The sequence below is a fragment of the Anastrepha obliqua genome, chromosome 5 (assembly GCF_027943255.1).
Source record: "Anastrepha obliqua isolate idAnaObli1 chromosome 5, idAnaObli1_1.0, whole genome shotgun sequence".
In the NCBI taxonomy this organism is placed as follows: domain Eukaryota; kingdom Metazoa; phylum Arthropoda; class Insecta; order Diptera; family Tephritidae; genus Anastrepha; species Anastrepha obliqua.
Window position 1 is genome coordinate 83,774,835 of NC_072896.1, and position 21,865 is coordinate 83,796,699.

At 36.2% G+C, this 21,865-nt stretch overlaps 2 protein-coding genes across 4 annotated transcripts; both read right to left on the minus strand.

Annotated features, from left to right (window-relative positions):
• Positions 1-18: 18 nt before the first annotated feature.
• On the minus strand, positions 19-7,839 carry LOC129249483 (cysteine-rich with EGF-like domain protein 2). 3 transcript variants are annotated; one of them, XM_054889327.1, is made up of 6 exons: positions 7,518-7,839; positions 7,110-7,428; positions 6,778-6,966; positions 6,394-6,630; positions 5,582-6,088; positions 19-443 (listed from the first exon to the last, which is right to left on the minus strand). In XM_054889327.1, exons 1-5 carry the CDS (start codon positions 7,683-7,685, stop codon positions 5,844-5,846), a joined length of 1,158 nt encoding a protein of 385 aa, XP_054745302.1. In that variant the 5' UTR covers positions 7,686-7,839; the 3' UTR covers positions 19-443; positions 5,582-5,843. The 3 variants fall into 3 exon arrangements, with proteins under 3 accessions (XP_054745302.1, XP_054745304.1, XP_054745303.1); XM_054889328.1 differs by having other exon boundaries at positions 389-443; positions 5,726-6,088; XM_054889329.1 differs by lacking the exon at positions 5,582-6,088.
• Positions 7,840-13,497: 5,658 nt separating this feature from the next.
• On the minus strand, positions 13,498-21,607 carry LOC129249484 (cyclic GMP-AMP synthase-like receptor). The gene is made up of 4 exons (XM_054889330.1): positions 21,354-21,607; positions 19,824-20,530; positions 19,547-19,751; positions 13,498-14,018 (listed from the first exon to the last, which is right to left on the minus strand). The coding sequence occupies exons 1-4, from the start codon at positions 21,523-21,525 to the stop codon at positions 13,684-13,686; spliced, it is 1,419 nt and encodes a 472-aa protein (XP_054745305.1). The 5' UTR covers positions 21,526-21,607; the 3' UTR covers positions 13,498-13,683.
• Positions 21,608-21,865: the final 258 nt, after the last annotated feature.

A 21,865-nucleotide genomic window follows, 5' to 3' on the forward strand; every position in this document is an offset into this window, starting at 1 on the left:
AGATAAAAGACAAATCGATTGTTTCATGAGAGACAGCAGTTTTATTCCACTATTGCGCACATCTCCATCGCTTAAAATGGCAGTTGCGTGCATTCATTTGTCAATCAGTTACATTCAATATTCACCTTATGAACTAAACGTGGGCTTATATATGTGTGTATTAGTGCTATTGGCTTTTATGCCTCCCATTTCATAATAAATAGAGAACTAATTATAATTTAAAGCAATTACAATAAATTAATTTAGCGTCGTTTCGGTTGGTGTGCGTTCATGAAAATTCGTCGCATACTTACAGTCGTATTTGGTTTTAGTATTTGTAATAAAAAACTTTCTGTTTGAAACATCTAACACAGTGGTTTTAATATGGCTACCATTTAACTTAAATTACAGTTCGGTTCTTGTGCTATCGCTGACCGTTTCATTGTCTTCACCAACTTCCTCATCTGCAAAATCAAAACATTTCGGTAGAAAATCATGCAAAATAAATAAAAAGGAAAAATTTTAGTGAAGGACAAAAACCAAGCAGAGTATTCAGATAAAACTGTAAATTATAATTAGTATAATTTTTTTATAAATCTTAAAGGAATGTCATCGATTAAAACCCTTCGTTGGCCACCCGGGTCTGGCCAGTTTTTCGATTTTGGACGTGAATTTAAAATATTTCTATTACAGCGACCGACTTGAGCTTCCCGGTAGCTTCCAAAAATTTAAAATTCTATCGATTTAAAGATATAAACTTTTAAAAACGATCCTCGAACAGCACAAAAAAAGGCTACCGGATGCCCAAAAGGTGTCCAACGTAGGGTTAAATGCAAAATATAAGGAAAAAAACTGGTGCAATGAAATAAAATACTTATAAATATACTTAGTCTCGCCATAAATTCTGTGACAAATTTTACAATAACATACGACGAGAACGAATTCGCATAAAAAAGCTCCGTTATTTTTGCTTTTGTTACGAATTGCTAAAAAACTTAATACTTAGAGAAGGTTTTTTTTACCGCACGTTTTTCCCAGGCGTCTGAAGCGACAGACAGAAAAAGAAGTGGTCATTCTCGCGTGGTTCGAACCAGTGCAGCCATAAAAGCCGTTTGAGAAAGAATTCGCAGAAATCCTCTTAGAAAGCAGAAAATCATGTACTGGGAAATGAATGTATCGGCCAGATCCATGTCAAGAATGATTCGACTAATTAGAGATGGGGACTAATTCATGGGGAGAAAGCCTTCCGTCGCTCTACTGGCCATCTTTTGACAACGCACTTAAAGAAAATTAGGCTCGACAGATGCAAGCAGCTTCTTCTTCAGCTGGCACGCGGTCAACGGCTATGAAAATATTCCTTTCAAAGATGAAGAAATTGTTAATAAGCAAAACGACAAAGTCTGTGCTGAAAATTCTAAAGACGCAAAAGATGTTGTTCCAAGGATTCAGCGTGGCCACCATCCAGCCTCCGTCGTAATGATTTGGTGGAGAGTGTCTTGTAAAGACGTTACATCTGTTAATTTCTTCGAAAAAAATGGTTAAGACCGTGGCAAAAGTGTACCAGGAGGATGTCTTAGAAGGCGTGGTTACGCAGTACTCTCTTCAATGGAGAGCATTGGCTCTCTTCCAGCAAGACTCATCTCCAGCCCATAAGACAAAAACCACCCAGCAGAAGATTGGACGTCTGGAAGTCCAGATGTAAATCCATTGGACTACAGTTTGTGGTCAGAATTGGAGGAAATGGCCTATACAAGATCTCACAGAAATTTGGAGAGTCTCGAACAATCGTTGGTCTGGAAAGCAACGTCAATTTCTATGGAAACCGTGCGTGTTGCAATAGCTGAATGACCTAATCGTTTGAAGGGGTTAGGAGTAGTCAAGTTTTTTCAAAAAAGTGGATTTTTTTTGCATTTTCTTTAATTATAATATCTTAAAAATATTGTGTGAAAATTTGTAGTGAATCCGACAAATAATTTTCGAATTATTCCACAATTAACAAAGGGCGCTCGGGCGCTCCGGTAATCGATAGCAAAACTTTAAATGCGTTTTTCTCAAAACTATGTGTTTTGAACTGGTGATAACTTAAAAAGCGCTTGGAACATTTCAATAAAATGTATACTGCGTTTGAAAAGCATAAAGAACTCGTGCCTGATCAAAGGGTTTTTTTCAAAATTTCGATTTTTTTTTAATAATTAATTGTGAGGTTTTTTCACGAAAATCTGTCAAATATATTATCTAATATATTTCCTGAGGCCGCCATATTGTTAATTTTGAAAAAAAAAGCTTCGATCAGACACAAGATTATCTATTAATGAAACTAATTTCTCTTCTCCGATTGATTTATATGAATCTCCAAGGACTTGTGATGATCACTGCAAGGGACTTCTGGAGAAGCGGGCTCCACACAAGCAGCGACAAATTTTTTCTTTTGAAATTTTGCTAAAGTCAAGTCCAAACATGATGTATTAATGCTATGTTTTTGTTTTTGTAAATTAAAGCAATTGACGCAAAAAAAAAAATTATTGAAAATCATCATTTTTTCGAGCATCTGACTACCCCTAACCCCTGAAGGCTTGTGTAAAAGCAAATGGTAACCATTTCGAATGAAAATTAAAATTTTTTAAAATTAAATAAAACTAACTTCTTAAAAAACGTATTATAATTTCATACCTATAACGAACTTAACTTGTAACAGAACTTATGGCAGGACTAAGTTGAAGGTCATTCGTTAAATGCAAAATATAAAGAAAACAAAAACTGGTGCAAAATAAAATATTTATAAATATACATCAAATACACTAAGCGAAATAGCTATATGCGACACTGAACAAACATTTCTTATTTTTAATTTTTCATTTTTTTAATAAAGTAATCAGAGGTTAAATCGTTTTTCCCTTCGGCATAAGGGAAGAAAACAAAAGTAAGTACATTTCCATGGTTCTACGTTACCGAAATGACTCGGATTTTACCCGACCAAGGGCTGCCGCCCCAGTAAACTAGACCTGTCTAATGAACCGTTTATCATCACAAAAGTATAAAGCTGTTAAAGGATTTATTTCAGCCTTTTATTGCTAAAATTTATTAATTTTCAAGGGCGTAAAAGGAAAAATTTCCCCCGTTTCTGATATAAGTCGTTGTGGCATGGAATTTAGGAGTGACTGAAAGACACTAAGGTCGAATTTTGCCCATTCTTATTGAATAAGCGCATGCTTACAACCTAAATCTAACTCTTAACGGTGCTTGTAGGAAATTTAATGAACCGGGTACAAGACAAACCCTGGAGCATCTGCTATGCTACGGTCCAGTTCTCTCGAAAACTAAACTATGAAGACTCTGGAACACCTAATCTGCCACTGCCGTGCACTTAGCAAAACACGAATAAACTACTTAGGTTCTGCATCATTTTCAACATTAGAAAGTGGCGCAGATCAAAAAATTAGCAGCCTACTTAAATTATCCAAACTGTGCATTAAAGGAAAAATATAAAATAAATTTCCCATACTAACACTTGGTATCACTTCTGCATCAATTTCTGCTCTATGTGCAATCTAGAGGATCAACCAAGTCTAACCTAACCCAACCAACCTGGGTGCTCTCAGTTTTAAAATACTAGACTACTAAAATTCGCGAGTGATGCATATTTTCGCTAAAAAACAAAAAAATTTAAATGACTACAATGCAGCTAAATGGTATCTGCGCGGCCTCGGCCAGCCCGTAAAACCTAACCTGACCTATTGAATGGCTTTTTTTCGGGTGCAATAGGCTAATAAACTCTTATAAACTGGCTTGCTAAGAATGCTCCAGAGGTTCTCCATTGAAGATCATATCTAACTGCGCGCCGCTTCAGCACAGGCGCCACTTCGACGCGAAAAACTCCTTTGTACGCTGAGCGTGCATATTGATTGGAGCATCGCCCTATTATACGTCCAAGACTCACCGTGAAATTCTTCGGCAAAATTCTATAAAACATTATCCAAGAACTATACGTATTTTTCTGCGTTCATCTTATGCGAAATAAAACAAATTGGGGTATTTTTCAAAATTTCAATTTTTTTTAACAATTAATTGTCGGTTTTTTTCTCGAAAATCTTAAAAATATTTCCTGAAATAAAAATATATTCCCGCCATATTGTTAATTTTGAAAAAAAAACTTCGATCAGACACAAGATTACCTATTAATGAAACTAATTTCTCTTCTCCGATTGATTTTAGATGAATCTCCAAGGACTTGTGATGATCACTGCAAGGGACTTCTAGAGAAAAGGGCTCCACACAAACAGCGACAAAATTCGGTAGCCGCGAATATCTCTCTAATACTTCTGATGACTATCAGGCAAATAAAAAAGATGGATGGCCATTTATCATCCCAGAACTTATGATTATAAGCGAATTCAACTCGAGCTCTTTGTGGCCTAGTGTAAGCTTCGATTCAGCCAGTGTATTTTGATATTTTTTGAATTCGAATCTTCACTCAAAATAGGCTGTATTCTTCTTTTCGTAACATTGCGAGAAAGTTCACATCTAATTTGGTTAGGGCTGGTGTTTTTATTGACAGCCAATTGGCTTATCTCTCTGTTACGTTCCCCACGACAGCCGGTTCTACGTTACCGATACGACCCAAATTTACTATATCCAGCCAAGAGCTGTCACTCTAGCAGAGCTCCACGTACATGTATGGGAAATGTTTTTGCTGCTACAATAACAACAGCAGCATATCTCTGCTACACTTGTCGTCAGTCTTAGGCTTCGGACCAGTTCTTTTAATTTTTGCATATCTAATAGAAGTTTTCAAAATTTTGTGAATAGAATTTTTACTTCGATTTACTTTTAGCACTATTTTGCGTACCAAGACTCCGGATTCGCTATAAGCAAGAATACTAGCGCCCGTTCCCACGACAGTCGGTTCTACGTAACCGCAACGACCCAGATTTATATCCGTCCAAGGACTGTCACCTCAGCAGCATTCTGGGTGCATGTATGAGGAGTGTTTATGCTGCTGCTACAACAACAACAACTAGCACCCTCATCGGTAGATAGCTACGTTCCTCTTGGTATAGTGTCCTAAAAAGTTATTTTCCCCGCATGAAAATTATTTAATTGCTAATGAAAGCCACTAAACTTATGTTAGATTAGGTTGAAAGCAATCACTTAGACCTATTGGTTCTTAGTGGTACCAAATGGAGCTTGACCCTTACGTTTCCTTGTAGTAAGCTTCTTGTAATAAGCCTGCGTCTTTTGCGAACCTAAGTAAGCTCTGCAGCTCTAACCCCGAGAGACATTAAACTACATTAGACTAGTAAACTTACCTTAAGGAATTTTTTAAATTGTGAAATGTGTATAAAAGTATCGTGCAATTGCCACAACAAGAAATAAAATCTTATCCCTTGCAACTATTTCCTTCAAGAAACTCGAATTTCAAGCAACGAGGCTTGAAGCAAAAGACAAAATAATTTAAAACTAAGGCAATTCAAGAAAATATTATGCCGTTATTTTAGAAGAAAAATTATGAAATTATTTTGTCCCATATTTCAATTTCGCTTAGTGTACATACAAGTGGCTAAAAATAAAGATGTCTTCTGTTCAAATGTATTCAAAAACTAACTACAATACTTTGGTGCTCTGGAAATTGGTTGTTTGTAGTATAAAGTGCGTATGCTTTGCTTGTGCGTTTCGTGTGTTTCACTTTAAAGTTGGTTATGCAATTTCAAATCATGTTTTTACAAATCATTTTCATATAACTACATACACACGTTGCCAACTTTTATTCACAGAATAAATTTAAATTTCTCTAGTTAATACTTTGATGCACTTTTGACTTGCTTTGCATTCCATGTAAATATTTGATGTGAACATTTTTTATATTATTAAAGTGATTTCATAATTAAATCTTCTAATTGTTTGGTATCAAACTGTGGCTTAGCTGCTCCTGACGATGCCGACGAGTTCAGCCAATATTCGGATGCTGCTATGTAAATGGCTACAGCTGCACCCACTATGTAGGCGATGTGTGTTGAGCTTTGGAAAATCACGCAAGTGGCAATGCAGAGGCCAAAGTAGGTGAGTAAGCGTGTTATGTTCACGAATTGATCGCGTTGCTCAGACGACTCATCTATTGTTTGTTACGCAGAAACGAAGTGTGTATTTGAAAAAATATGTTCATAACAGATTTGCCAGTGAATATACAAGAAAGAAATACAAAAATACAAGGCATCAGTACTTGAATTTCGCCTATGCTTAACACATAAGAAAACGGTTATATAGAATAGGTATGTATGTATGAGTACATATAAATAGGCAATTTTCGATTTCATAAAAGAAAAATTTGCTAAGAAATTTCATATTTTTAAATAATATATAAAATAAAATAAAATAAAAATGTTTGCCCACTTAGGTATAAAGCTGTTGTACTCTCACCTTGACATTTTCCATCCTTCAACGCATAGCCAGTTGCACACTTTTTACACATATCAGGCCCATCACCGTCACAACCCTCACACGAACGATCACATTCCAAGCACGAAAAGGTACCTTCGTCGTTTACGCAAAACTGATTAGGCCGGCATGGGCGTTTCTGCACTATACATTCGTTAATATCCAAACATCCTGCGGGGTCGGTGCCCATTGTCCAACCATCTTTGCAGTTTCGACAGGCTAAAACAAAATATAATATACATATAAAATATACATACATAAATATGTATACAACTAAACATAAAACCTCTGCAAGTCTTCATTAACACTACTACTGATTTTCATCACATCCTTTAAGTTCCTTAAAAGCTAAAGCTTGAAGCATACCTTTGGGTCCAGCGCCAGTACACCCTTTTTCGCCGCAAGACTTGTGACATGTGGAGCAAAGCATCTTTTTGCCGTCATTGTAGGCTTCATAGTAATTATCAGCGCACATATTACAATTATCCCCAGTAAATCCAGCATCACATGCACATTTTCCATTGCCTTTGCGTGTGCCAGATCCCTTACATTTACCTGTGTAAAAAATAATAATAACTCACACTTTTGATAACAAACCAACAAAAAACTACACATTTCTTGTATTCACTTTAATTGCCTTCTTTGCACGCGCATATTTCTCTTAATGCTCGTCTTCTGTTGCCTCAAATTCAACTCACCATTGCCGTTACAATCTGTGCACTGTTTGCACTCCGGTCCATAATGACCATCAGGACAGCATACTTGCAGTTTTTCAATGCACAGCCATGCATTCAAGTCTGGCGACTCGTTTTGTTTATGCAAGAACCAGTCTTCTAGAAAATGCTCGTGATCGTTGGCCATAGTATGGCATTGGTCCTGTCCACGTTTAACGTCGCTGCACAAATGCTCTTGCACTTCTACCAAACGCACTTCACTAGTTTTATACGAACGTAGTTTTTCCTCTTCCCAAGCTGCGTCACCACCGGCATGCTTGCCGCGGCTGGTTTTTTCCAAACCCTAAATACACAATTTGCATTAGTACTGCTATATGCAAATAATACTAATTTGTACATAACATGAATTCGTTTGCACTATAACTCACTCACCAGCTTAAAGGACTCGACAAGAACAGTACACGATTTGCAAGGTGGAAGCTTGGTTGATTTTTCTTTTAGCTCCTTAGGCGATTTCTCAAAGGCTTCCACTGCTTCACAACTCGCTGTCAGCTGCATTGTCACGCATATAAGCGACAGAAACACCTTAAAACCCCACATTTTCAATAAAAATATGTTTAATGAAACAGCCGACACTGGACTTAGTTTTCGAAATGTGACCGTTATCCGAGAGTTTACGTGGAATTTACTTATCACTATTAGTTATTGTGCACAAATCTAATAAACATTTTTCCAGACTTATCGGCTTTTCTGACAGCTGGTCTATCTGACGTGTACAACACAGATGTTACACAGGGTTGCATTGATAGTGTAAGAACTTTGGGTATTAAAATAAATTGAAAATTGTTGTACCGAATTAGGTACAGGGCATTTTCCTAAAATGAGTTGCTATATATGGCAATGTTAATATCTTAAAATACTAACACATAGCAAAGTAAAGTAACAACAAATTTCCCATGCTTTCAATGTACCACAGTAAACAAGCAAAATTAAGTTGTATTAACACATCTATCAAAGGTATAACACTCCTTGTTGTTGTTGTGCTAAGTTCCGCTATGGCAAGAGTGTTAACGCTTTACAATACTGACAAGCAAATGTCAAGCGGAAGTGGAAGTAACGCACGCAACAATTAAACTGTAGTCGAATTCGAATGAAGCCAATCACTCAATAATGTGAATCTACTATATATATATAAAAATCAATTGCTGTTCGTTAGTCTAGCTAAAACTCGAGAACGGCTGAACGGATTTATCTTATCTTGGTCTTAAAATGTCCGTGAAGATCTAGGGAAGGTTTAAAAGGTGAGAAAAATTCGAATAAAGATATAGGTCAAAACGTGGACCCGGGTAACCTTCGGACGTGTATGTACCATATGGGTATCAAATGGAAGCTGTTGGTGAATGCTTTAGTTCAGAGTATTTTTCATGCCGCTCCGTAACTAGGGTCTCGAGGTAGAGACCAAAACGTGGACCCTAGAATGTGTTTGTACAATATGGATATCAAATTGAAGCTGTTGGTGAATGCTTTAGTACAGAGTATTTTTCATGCCACTCCGTAACTGGGGTCTCGAGATATAGGTCAAAACGTGGACCCGGGTAACCTTTGGTTGTGTATGTACAATATGGGTATCAAATGAAAGCTGTTGATAAGTGCTTTAATACCTATTGATAATTTTCATACCTATTGATGACTAGGGTCTCAAAATATATATGACAAAACGTGGACCCGCCGTGTCTTTGCACCGAATTAAACCAAACTTACGCACATTGTTAAGTAAGTATTGAAAATGGGTTTCGTAAAGTTTGGTTGTAATTCGGAGCACTGGCAACGGGTACAGCGTTCTTTTGAACCAGCCATAATGAATGTCGCTTACTTTTTTAACGCTTTCTGATTTGGATGCCATAAGGAAAAAACGTAAGTGCAACATGTAAAAATTGTTTGTGAATTTTTTTGGAGTGGATTTTGGAACAGTGAATAACTTCTTACGAAATTTGAGAATTTAATGTGAAATCCGAATGAAATTATGTGTGAATGAAATTTTTTTCGTTTTTTTTTTTTTTGAAAAATATAAATGGATAATGGTTAAAAAAGCTCCAATGCTTAATAAAACATATAAATTGAAACGAAAAATTCATGGATGATCAGGAAAAAAGACGATTGTTTATTCATATGCGTTGATTTGAAATTTAAAAACAATCTTCTTTTTTCCTGTTTTCAATTTATATTTTATATATATTTTATATTTACTCAAAAACAAAAAGAAAAACAAAAAATATTGTTTATGCCAAAGCGCTTGAATAAAGAATAAAGAAATAAATAATATGAAAACCATATATTTTCTGTTCTAAACCATATCTATTCTATTTTAGTGTGCCCAGCGAAGGGGGCCGGGTTTGCTAGTAAATTATAAAATATTTGCTTATGTGTACATTAGGCCGGGTCGATTTGTGGGGAGGCAAAAAAATCGCCCATTGCTCTGTGAAAATCATATTCTAGGGATCAAAATAAGAAACTTTGCCGAAGGAACCATACCTCTAAAACGAATTCTGATGCCCCCCAATTTGGGTCGAACTTTTTAGTTTCTTTTCTCATGTAAAGGCCAAAAATGGTGATATTTTGAAATGATTGTATGGGAAACCCCCCAGGGGAGTTCCAGAGGGTGTACCACTGGCATGGGTGGATCGGCCGTCCAAAGTTAGTGGGGGTCGGTCATAAATTTGAACTCGATTGGAGCACTCTAAATGGGTCAAAGTGGGATTTTTCGTTCGACCCACATTGGGGGACATCAGAATTCGTTTTAGAGGAATGGGAAAGTTTCTTATTTTGATCCCTAGAATACGATTTTCACAGAGCAATAAGCGACCCGCCCTAGTGTACATACATATATATTTATTTTTTAATTATTTATTTATTAATCAAACACAAGACCATAAGTTATTTTACAGTGTTTGAGCTTAATTCCGAAAGATTTAAAATTGTGGTGTTTTCGAGAAAAGGATTGGAGAAGGGGAAACAAAGGGTAATTTTTTAAGAGCTATAGGAATGTTTTTCAAAAAAAACACGTAAAATTCAGAAAAATTCATGAAAGTTTTATTTAAATCGATAGTACAGTCCATATAATTTAATGTTTGAAGATTATTTCATGCAAATGTTGACCGCGACTGCGCTTCAAATGGTCCATCCGCTTAGTCCAATTTTGGCATACTCTTTCCAATATTTCGGCCGGTATCTCACATATAAATGCTCTAATGTTGTCTGCCAATGTGTTGAAGGAGGCTTGTCTGAATAGACATGAGCTTTAACATAGCCCCACTAAAAATAATCTAAAGGCTTTATATCGGACGATATGGGTGGCCAATTGGCAGGTCTCGACGTGAAATAAAATGTTCACCGAACTCGCCTCTCCACAAGTCCAATGTTGCGCGTGATAGGTGGCATGTGTCACCGTCTTTCTGAAACCAGATGTCATGCAAGTCAAGCTCTTGAATTTTGGGCAAAAAAAGTTGGATATCATTGCACGGTAGCGCTCACCATTCACAGTTACGTTACGATTCACATCATCTTTGAAGAAGTACGGTCCGGTGATACCTCCAGCCCATAAACCACACCAAACTGTCACCTTTTCTGGCTACATTGGTAGCTCTTGCAATTCTTCTGGCTTATCTTCACTCCAAAATCGATTGATCCAAAAATGAGCATCGTCGCTGAACACAATTTTTCGATTTTAAACTTTCTTAACAGAACACGCATTTTTATAATAAAATTCAATGATTTGCAAGAGTTGTTCCTTTGTAAGACGATTCATGGTTAAGTTATAGGCCAAACTGAAGATGTTTGACAGTGAAACAAAACACGAAACGTGCGTCAGCTGTTTAAACCAAATGTTTAAAAAGATAATAGCTAAAAAATCACCCTTTAGTAGGCTGTAAAAAGTGGATGTAGTAAAAGAACAAGGAAGCATTAGAAGAACCTATATATGTACGTGTATATTAGCAATTTAGTGTGCAAAATAATGTATGAGTTCATTTGTAACACAAAAAATTAGAGAACAGCTCGTAAACGACAATACAAAAAAAAAAAACAGAGAGCAACTTGTAATTTGTCAGCACAATAAAATATCTTTTGTTTTTTTTTTGCTCTACTGCTATGGGATCCGGCGCTCGAAGTGTAATATATTAAAAAGACTTTAAATTTAGCTTGGAAAATTACTTCTATTCAATTCAAAGTAAAATATACAGGGTTTGCTTTTTGAACCACCCATTTTTTTGAGATTGGTAACACAAATGACATGTCAAATGTGTTCATAATTTATTTAAAGGCCTGACATTTACGAAATGGGACGCTATACGCTTGAACAAAATTGGGAAATATTGAAAACCTATTTCCAAAGTGGGGAGTCTTCTACTCAAACTGTGAGAAATTTGAAAAAAAAAAATCCAAAAACAAAGATTTGCCAACAAGACAGTTTGTGGATCAATTTGTTAATCGTGTTCGTGAAAGTGGATCGTTAATGGATAAAACAACACGTGAACGTGCTCCTACAGTGCGTACACCCGAAAACATTGCTGCTGTAGCCGAAAATGTGCGTGAACATCCAACAACCTCAACTCGTCATCGTTCTCAAGAATTGAACATTTCACGCACTTCTTTGAAGATAATTTTGCATAAAGACCTCGGTATGAAGGCTTACAAAGTTCAATTGGTGCAAGAACTGAAGCCTAATGACATTCCAATGCGTTTTTGGTTCGCTCAATGGGCAGAAAATCGTGTGACCGAATATGAGCATTTTTACCGAAAAATCATCTTTCTGATGAAGCTCATTTTCACATCGGTGGCTACGTCAATAAGCAAAAATGTCGGATTTGCCGTTAAGGACAAATGCTTTGCGAACCATCCAGAGACGATTAATGCTTTGAAACGCGAAATCGAAGTTGCCATTCATGAAATTGGAGCCCAAACAATCGAAAATTTGCTTAAAAATTGGGTTGATGGAATGGCCTACTGTAAAGCCAGTCGTGGCAGTCATTTGAACGATATTATTTTTCATTCATAAATGACAATGTTCAATCTTCAAAATAAAAAGAAATTTTGAAAAAAATATTGATATTTTATATACATACATATATATTTAATATTTTATAGCCGATTCAAAAAGCAAATTTTACATGGCCCACCCTTTATATGAAAATAATACAAAATTAAGAATCAATTTACTTTTACTCTGTATGACCATCTTTTGTTTTGACTATGGCCTTGATACGGTCCAGAAACAAATCGCAAGCTGCCCGAATTCGGCTCGTAGGTATTTTGGACCACTCGCGGATAATGGCTTTTTTCAGCCCCTTGTGACTGGTCTTTTAGTTCGGACCCGTCTCTCCAAGATAGCCAGAAGAGAATAATCCATCGGATTCGCATCTAGTGAATTTGAGAGCCATTGTGTGGACATTATGAAATTCGGAACGTTGTTTTTTAGCCATTCTTGGTTCACTCGAACTTTCTGAGATGGTGCCGAGTCCTGTTGAAACGTCCATGGTCTGCCACCGAAATGTTTGTCTACTTAAGGCTTCAAAACAACCTTCAGAATACTTTCCCGATAATATTTCGCATTTAACTTGACGCCAGGCTCGATAAAAACACACATCTACGGTTTCGTGCGGCCCAAACCACTACCTGTGGTGGGGGCTGCCTCCTGGTGGCCAAACGATGACTCAAAATCTCGTATGAACGGTCGGTCAAATAAATCCTATCGTTTTGGGTGTTTACGAATTGCTCAATTTGAAAAATTTTCTCGTCAGAAAACACAATATTCGGAAATTGACCGCTTTCGGCCAAGCGAAGCAACTCCGTCACTCTCTCAAGTCTGACTTGTTGCTGCTTTGGTGTGAGATCATGCGCCTTTTGGATCTTGTAAGGCTTGACTTTGAGATCATTTTTCAGTATACGGCGGATGCTACGGTCAGATATTTTCAGTCCTTTCGCCATTTGATTTGCACTTCGTCGGGAATTCCACTCGAGTCGCTTCTTCACTTTTTGAACCATTTCACGTGACGTTGCGGTCTCTTGATGACCACCTCCATCATGTTTGGCGATGCTACCAGAGTCATTGTAACGAGTAATGGTGCGATAAACAAAAACCATACTTACTTTAAGGTGCTCGAGCTCTCGAGCAATCGCTGGTTGTGATTTTCCAGCCAAATATAAGTCAATCCACACTATGACGTTTGAAATCCATTACTGCTTTTCTTTTTTCGCGTTTACTCTCGGCAAAATGCTTCCGGGCGCTTGTAAACAATACTCTAGACTGTCATTTAGCCAACTAACAGACAGTAGATGCCCGTGCATCAGCTGCGCGACCGGTCTGAAGTTGGTTACAGTTCGAGTGTCGGACCCTGTATTTTACCAATTACTAATCTGAGTGTTTGCCGTAAATTTAGTGTATATTAATTTATATTGTGTGCCTTTACATTGGATACAGCAACATTTTCACAGAATTTTCTTCTCGATGTGCGACATGAAAAATATTCCAACGTGCAGCACAAATTATTAACATACAACGAATATAATTTAATGACTAAAAGTTGTTGTTTTGGTAAACCTTCTACTCGATGTGTGTTAGAGGGTCTTCGTATTCAAAGAGTTCATATAAACTTTTTAAGTACTCCTCAGGTAAATCCGTCAAAAAGAGTTCGCCATCATCAGAAATATAAGTAGGACGTTCCTTCAAATTATAAAATTCAAACGAGAGAGGTCCATCAGGTACTGTTATAGCCTCTGAACTAAAGTATTGTGGAGCTCCGATTAAAGAATGTGGCATCGGGAACTTATATGGTGGTGGTACTCTAAAGCGTGAAGCAGCAGGGACTAAACGATGACGTTTAGTTTTGATGTGGCGACCTATTAACGGTAAACACTCCTTTCGCTCGTCTCTGTTCACTAAAATTGGAGGAGAAAATAAAATTTGTTTACCAAATGCATGGCGTGTGTTCAAGCTTCAAATAATAACGGCAGTGTTACTTCTTATGAGATAGCGCCAATATCTAAGCGAAAATGCCGGCAATATAAGAAACATTACATGTGACCTGGTCTATGAAAAGGTACCTTACGTGTCAAAAAATCATTTTTCACTTTTTTATTGATTCGAATAGTGTGTGAAAGGCTCTTTAAAATGGTGAAAACCAGAAAGTCATAATTTGTTTAAAAGTTTGTTTGTGGAAAGTACAAATACGAAAAAGACTGAAAAGTTTAAACTTTAACTGCTGTTTTCTCGAAAACTTATTTTCGCACGTAAGGTACCTTTTCGTAGACCAGGTCACACATGGTAAAAAATAAAGAATACAAATTAAAATTAAGAATTGAAAATTGAAAATTGCTCCTTACTAGCAAAACAAACGCATTACGTAAAATTTCACTACGCATTTAAGGAGGAAATCGCAAAGTAAGCAAACTTTATAATAAATACTAATATAGAATATTTTATTATTGAATATAATTCAATTATGGTTTTTATAAGAAAATTAAAGGGTTACATACATCCAGAATTTTTTCAATATTTAAAAAGTATGGTATCTTAAGAATATACTGTGAAATTTTCATGCGAAAATTCCCAATATTATAGCATCTACAGCCTATTAACTAGGTAGAGAGCGGTCCGCGCCCTCCTGTACCTCAAATTTTAAACTCGTTTTTCTCGAAACTATTTTTTTCCGGCACGCTATGCATAACAACTCATACAGTTTTTAATACTTTAGGATGCGATAAAAAAAATTCTTGGAAAATTTAAAATGAATGGTGCTTCATTGGAAAAATTCAAAGGTAATAAGAACATACACAAGATAAAGTTAGAATTCGAATTTTTAGATTTATTTTGTTTATTTCTCATTTTTTCAGAAGTACACCACACAACAACTCATTCCAACTCTGATTTTGAAATCCTGTTGGAATTGGTGATCGATAATTTTGTCACTATAATGGTCAATGGAAATTTGCGTGTATCAGACCCTGCATATTATTTACCATATCAACTTTTTATGGAACATATGGACCAAATGAACACAAAAAAATAATTTAGTTTTGTTTTGATTTTTTGCAACATTTTGGTTTTCAGTTAATACAATAAAAACAATACTGTTTTTTCGTGAACACAAAATTCTAAATTTATTACGTTGTTTGTTTAGAATTTTTTTAGAAAAAAAGTAAATTTTTTGGTTTTGAGGAAATTTGTTTATTGTTGCTATTTGTGAAAGCGTAGATATTTGTAAGTATTTGACTATAATCCTAAAAGTTAATGGAATACCACTATGACACATAGAAAACATTTTTTCAAAGGGGTGTTTTTCGAAAATTATAAAAAAAATTGTTTTCAAAATTTTGAAGAAATAAAGTAAAATAAAAAAATTTCGAAAGCATGAAATATTTTCAAAACCAAATTTTCCTCAAAAATATAAAAGAAATTTCTTCGAAGAGGTGTTTTTCTAAAATTACAAAAAAAAATTTCAAAAATTTTAAACAAATAAAATAAAATACAACTTTTTCAAGGGTATGAAATTTTTTCAAAACAAAATTTTCTGAATACCAAAAAAAATTAAAAAAAAATGGTGTTTTCAAAGCATTTCATATTCCACTATTAATAGAGAATACATTTTTTTGAGGGGGTGTTTTTCAAAGCGGAAAAAAATCTTTTTTAACAAATCAATTTAAACTTTTACAAAAGTATGAAATTTTTTCAAGAACAAAATTTTCTCAAAAACGTTAAATTAAAAAAAAATAGTTTTTTCAAAATATTTAATTTTCAGCAATTAACTGAGAAGAAATTTGTTAGAGCGAAGTGTTTTTCAAAACTTCAAAAAACACTTTTTAACCAAAAATAAATCTTTTTTCAAAAACAACAGGAATGATAACATTGCCTAACAATTTCTGCACTTTTGCACAGTCTAAAGAGGCATTGATACAGAGTGTATTTCCAAACATAGTTCAACATTACAAAAACCATGATTGACTCAGCGAAAGAGCAATTTTAGCTGGAAAAAGTAAGGACGTCAATGATATAAATTCAGCTATTTTAGATCAAATACCTGGTGACATAGTTGCGTATAAGTCAATGGACACTATTACTGATCAAGATGAGGTCGTAAATTATCCAACTGAATTCTTAAACTCACTCGATTTGCCAGGCTTACCACCTCATAATTTACGATTAAAAATGGGAGCACCGATTATTATGCTGTGCAATAGTAATGTGCCCCGACTTTGCAACGGTACCTGACTCGCTGTGAAGAAGCTAATGGGTAACATTATCGAAGCAACAATTTTGAAAGGGAAGTACAAAGGAGAAGACATTTTGATACCCTGAATTCCACTGATTCCGGCGGATTTACCATTCGATTTCAAACGTTTGCCGTTCCCTATTCGCCTTGCCTTCGCTATGACAATTAATAAGGCGCAAGGACAGTCTCTACAAATGTGCGGTATTAATTTAGAATACCCAATTTTTTCTCATGGACAATTGTATGTAGCTTGCTCACGAGTTGGCAAACCATCGTCATTATTCACGCGAAAGATGAAAAAACCAAAAACGTTGTCTACCAAAAAGTGTTACAATAAAGTTCGAATGAAATTGTATCAAAGAATTTGCTTTGTTTCGTATTAATTTTATTCTCTTTCAGCAAATCATTGAATTCATCGTCTAGCGAAGCGGGCGAGGGTACGCTAGTTTGCTTATAAAGTTCCTTCTAAAAACAGTTTTTCCTTTAGCGCTTTTTTGCCGCTGCTGGAAGTATGTAACCCCTAAACTCGACTGGAACTAAGTAGTAACAATGCCAAATTTCCACTGCGCGAGCAATGGAGTAATCCAAAATGCATTCAAAGAGGTTTGACGGATATTTTCTTTACTGATGAGTTCAAGAATGAAATAGGTTGTGGAGCCAGACGGTACTTATACGACAGTAATAAGTATCATTGCGCTATGGAAGAATAGTTGCTGTTTTCCAAACGGAAATTTTTGGCGTTCTAAAGTAGCAGAATGGATAACTGAGAGAAGATGGAGCAGGAAACAGATTGGAGTCTTTAGTGACAGTCAGGCTACACTAAAGGTTCTGGAAAATGCAAAGCGTACCTCATAGGATGTTCAAGAATGTAAGGAAAAGCTTAATTCTGTTGCAAAACAGATTTATATGGACTTATATGGGGTTGGGGCCTTTCCCCACCTATCGTATATTGGCTTTACACAGCAATTGTGTATGGTGGCCGGCTTTAGATAAGTTATACATAACAAAAAATGATGGTACATGTACAAAGAATGGCCAGCCTTTGCATCAGCGGTGCCCTTTGGACTACACCCACAGAGGTACTAAATATTATTCTTAACCTATTACTAATTCGGTAAGCAAACAACTGCCAAGGCAGCTCTCAGACTAAGAGAAATCGATCTACTTAGAACGAACCCGAGTGGGCACTCTCCAATTTTAGAAAAAATCCCCTGCATTCCTGTTACAACGAAATTCTGTAAGACTAAGGATGTCAACTTAAATAAATCCTTCGTCACAGTATTTCCTTCCAAAGAGCAATGGGATAACGGCTTATTGTTAGGGAAAATGATATAAACATCTATACAGATGGCTCAAAACTAGACAACTAGCGTAAATGGAGGGGTTTACTCCGATAAACTCGGAGTTAGCCAATCATTTCCCCTACCTGATCATTGCAGTGTATTTCAGGCGGAAGTCACTGCCATAAAAGAGGGACTTATGGTAATAAAAACGAGAGTATTATTCACAAATGAAGTCTTCATTATACTCGGACAGTTAAGCAGCAATAAAAGCGCTGGAATCTAAAACACACTCGTCAAAAACTGTTATAGAATGTTTTAAACTTCTAAATGACGTATCTAAATACTACTTACACCTTACACCTTATTTGGGTGCCAGGACACAGAAATGTAGCAGTGAACTGCAAGGCAGATGAACTTGCTCGAACCGGTACAAAGCTTGACCTTGGGGTTCCGATGTCATGAGAATGAGAAAAATTCGTTCTCCCAAACTTGAGAATATTTTCAGATTTACTAAAGAATGTGGAAAATTCTCACAAGTTTAGCTACCTTTATTTCTTTATTCAATCCTCTTTTCTGTTAGTTCTCTCCTTTCCTCCTTGACTATCTGCCCTTTCACTTTCCAAAGCTTTAAATACAATGGGCTTTTTAGCCTGTGTGTTTTAGGAGTCAGCAAGTTACTAGTTGGTGCTTCTTGGCTCGATTTTTCAAATTTCAAATTTCAATTTCAAGATTAAAGATTAAATTAGTTTGATTTGAAAAAGAAATCGATTCATTGAAACAAAATGCTGAATAAAATGAAAGCTGCAAGCTATACCTCATCAGTGAGTAAATAGTTCAAAGTTTCCAATACTTCTACATTCTGTCAAAAAAATACCGGGAATTGTTCAATAAAACGCAAAATAATTATTTAATCATCAAAATTTATTTTGTCGCCTTAAAAATAGGCTCCATTCGAGGCAATACACATATGCCAACGATTAGTCCAATCATCAAACCACCTTTTAAACGCGTTTGAAGAGATTTTCTTCAGCTCCTTCAGCGAATTCCCCTTAATGGCCCCTATCGACTCAAAGCGGCGTCCGCGGAGTGGCAATTCAAGGTTGGGGAAAAGGAAAAAGTTACAGAGAGCTAAATCCGGTGAATGCGGTGATTGATCGTTGATATTGGGCCGTTTCCTACGCACATTCTCTCTCAAACGTCGCATAACTTCCAAATAATATTCTTTATTTACCGTAGAACCATTTGGAAAGAGTTCCGATTGCACAATTCCATGATAATCAAAGAAAACGAATAGCATGACTTTCACTCCTGACCGACTTTGACGTGGTTATTTGAGTTTCGTCTCATGTGGATAGCGCCATTCAGCCGCCTTTTTGCATGTGAAACTCAAATACCCACGTCTCATCACCTGTTATGATGCGCTGGATAAATGTTGAGTCCGAATTCACTTGCTCAAGTATGTCTTCAGTCACCTTCTTTTGGTTTGTCGACGTTTTCAACCGTTGAAGACATTGATCGGGGCAAACCTTGCACGACTCTTGGCCCTCTGCAAAAGCCTTATCCCACTCATAGACCCATGTTTGTGATAAAGCACGCTCGCCATAGGCTTTCTGCAACATTTTCAACGATTTGGCACACGAAATCCAATTCAAAACACAAAATTTAAGACAAATTCTTTGTTCGATATTTTTATCAATAGTGAAAATCGTGAATAAGAGCACACCTGCGATAGACTGGTATAATTAAATGCCAAAAACAAGGTAATTGACAGATCACGCTCAAACTCTGCGACACTATAGAAGATAGTTGTACCAATATTTCAGCAAAATAAATGTGTATAACGCGAGCTTTTTAAATGAACAATTCCTAATATTTTTTTGACAGAATGTCTACACCCTATAAATGGCATACTTACAGAACAAATTGATAATCTTTTCCGCACGTGGTTGGCATAAGTGCATGTTGTCGTGTGCAACCAAGATTTCCTCATAAACACAATTTATGTAGCAACGCATCTCTCTGAGCTGTTTGCCATCCAATGCGTTGAATAGATTTAGCTTTTTGTTCCAAAAAAAGCCCAAGTGACCTTCATCTAAGCTGCACTTCAATAGACAAAACATCTGCGGAAGGGAAATTGATTACTTATTCTCAAAAATATCTACAAGCAATTATATTGCGCAAGAACTACCCACATCTTTAATGGAGTCACAAAGCCTGCGTTCCCAATAGTGATTCTCCACCTGCGAGCTTTTCCATAAAAACAACGTTTTAATGTAGTAACTCTTCAAATTGTTCATATTTGGATGGCTATCACGAAACTTTTTCATTATTCTCAATGCATTTTTCAAATTATTCTTATTCTTCATAAGTTCCTGCTCCATCGCATAATATGAGGCACGAAATGATTTTGTATTCGTTATGGGCTTAGGTATACCATGCCATTCGGCTGTGCTCATCGCCATTATAATGTGTTTCGGTCCCAAAACTATGCCTGGCACAAAATCCACCGAAAATGTACACGGTTCACTAACGGTAACTGTATGCGCAGGGCCACAACGTTGATATGCGAATTTTAAATTAAACGGTACTCCTTCCCCGTCGCTTTTCATCACCAACAGTGCCTTGTCGAAACAACTTTTCAGCCAAGAATGCAGTTTTTCTACATCCAAATATTCACAGTCGTTCTCTTTCACAGTCATTGTTTGCAGTTTTTCATAAACCAGTGCATTTTGTTTTTGATTTCTTATTGCTTCCAAAACGTTTTTCATATCAATAAAGAAATTGCCTGGCATATCAGGATCCTCTGTGACAAGTATTTCGTCACTTGCAGGAAAATTTAAGAAAAACACCAAGTCATATTCGTCGGCGTGGTTCACCTTGACATTGTCGCCATAGCTTCCTGCATTGAAACAAAGAGTTAAACAGTTTTTTATTGCCATTGTAATTGCAGAGGTACTGCATGAGTCTGCAAGCCAACAGTTCTTGATTCCCATTACACGTTGTCTGCGGCACCCGAAAGATCTAGACTTACATCAGACAAAGAATCAGTCTTCCCAAAATATATGAGGAATGCTTCATAATGCCACAACAACAACAGACACCAAAATGTAAAACTTTTAAAATGAGAAAATATTGTTTTCTAATTCCCCGATATGGATTTATACCCAATCAATAAGTGCAACTCTGGATTTTGGATCCTTCTTTTACGTACATTTGTACTACGTCTGCAAACCTAAAAATTCAACTGAAGCGATCTATGAGCGATTACTTAGTTGCCAACCCAATAGTTGCCATTTTCAGCTGTGAAACCATAGTTATCGGCATCGATAGTTCTCATGTAGCTAAAAAAAACACCCTATACATATATATGTAGTTATAAAATATGTTCCAATTCGCATTGCACAAACACTTATTATGCATTCACTTCTCCGGGGAGTCCCACTGCGACAGGTTGCTTATGCAACAGCAAACAATACAGCAATAGACTTAATGTAATTCAGAATGATAAAATTCTATTGTAATAACTGCTTTTTTACAAAAAAATTTCAACACTGATTTGCTTTTTCATGTGTTTTGAGTGTTTTTTTGCCTCAAATGATTAAATGTTTTTGTGCATAAAATTCAAAAACATATATTGATAAATTTGATGAACTTTTTTTAATTAGAAAACCAAATTTCTAACTTTTTTAGAAACACCACCATGGCAAGCATTTGACGCCTACCTTGCAATTGATGCCCATTGAAAAGCTTTTTAAACACCGGATCTTGCAGTTTTAGATTTTCGAAAAGTTTGTCCCGCAATGCCTGATAGTGCAACATAAACATACGTCTTTCAGTCTTTATATTTATGAATTGGTTTATGACTTTTAAAATATCTTCAAAATTGATCGACATTGCTAAGGCAAACGGCAGTTACACTAATAATAAACAAAAATACCAACAAGTTTAAGCATCGAACGCGTCCAATTGAAGTGACTGCTTGCGACAACTAAGCAGTGCTTTGGCAAATTTACATTAAGTTTAGTGTCGCTCATGCAATATAATGAAATGAGCAAGCAAGAGAGCGCTTGACGCAGCAACAACTTCTCTTCGGCATTGAAGTGAGCGCCGCTTGAAAATTTGAGCTTTTTCATCACATTTTACTTGCACTTGCAAAGAGCGGATATTTTTGCTTAGCGCTAAAATGCAAAAATATCGCATGCAAGTTATCAGCACTCTCATGTAATCGACTTGC

Coding starts and splice junctions, on each gene's coding strand:
- LOC129249484 (XM_054889330.1), bottom strand. CDS start 21,525: ATGTCGATCAATTTTGAAGATATTTTAAAAGTCATAAACCAATTCATA. Junction 20,531..21,353: donor CAATGGGCATCAATTGCAAG/GTAGGCGTCAAA, acceptor GTTTCAATGCAG/GAAGCTATGGCGACAATGTC. Junction 19,752..19,823: donor TTTGTGACTCCATTAAAGAT/GTGGGTAGTTCT, acceptor TCCCTTCCGCAG/ATGTTTTGTCTATTGAAGTG.
- LOC129249483 (XM_054889327.1), bottom strand. CDS start 7,685: ATGTGGGGTTTTAAGGTGTTTCTGTCGCTTATATGCGTGACAATGCAG. Junction 7,429..7,517: donor TTGTCGAGTCCTTTAAGCTG/GTGAGTGAGTTA, acceptor TTGTGTATTTAG/GGTTTGGAAAAAACCAGCCG. Junction 6,631..6,777: donor TACTGGCGCTGGACCCAAAG/GTATGCTTCAAG, acceptor ATTTTGTTTTAG/CCTGTCGAAACTGCAAAGAT.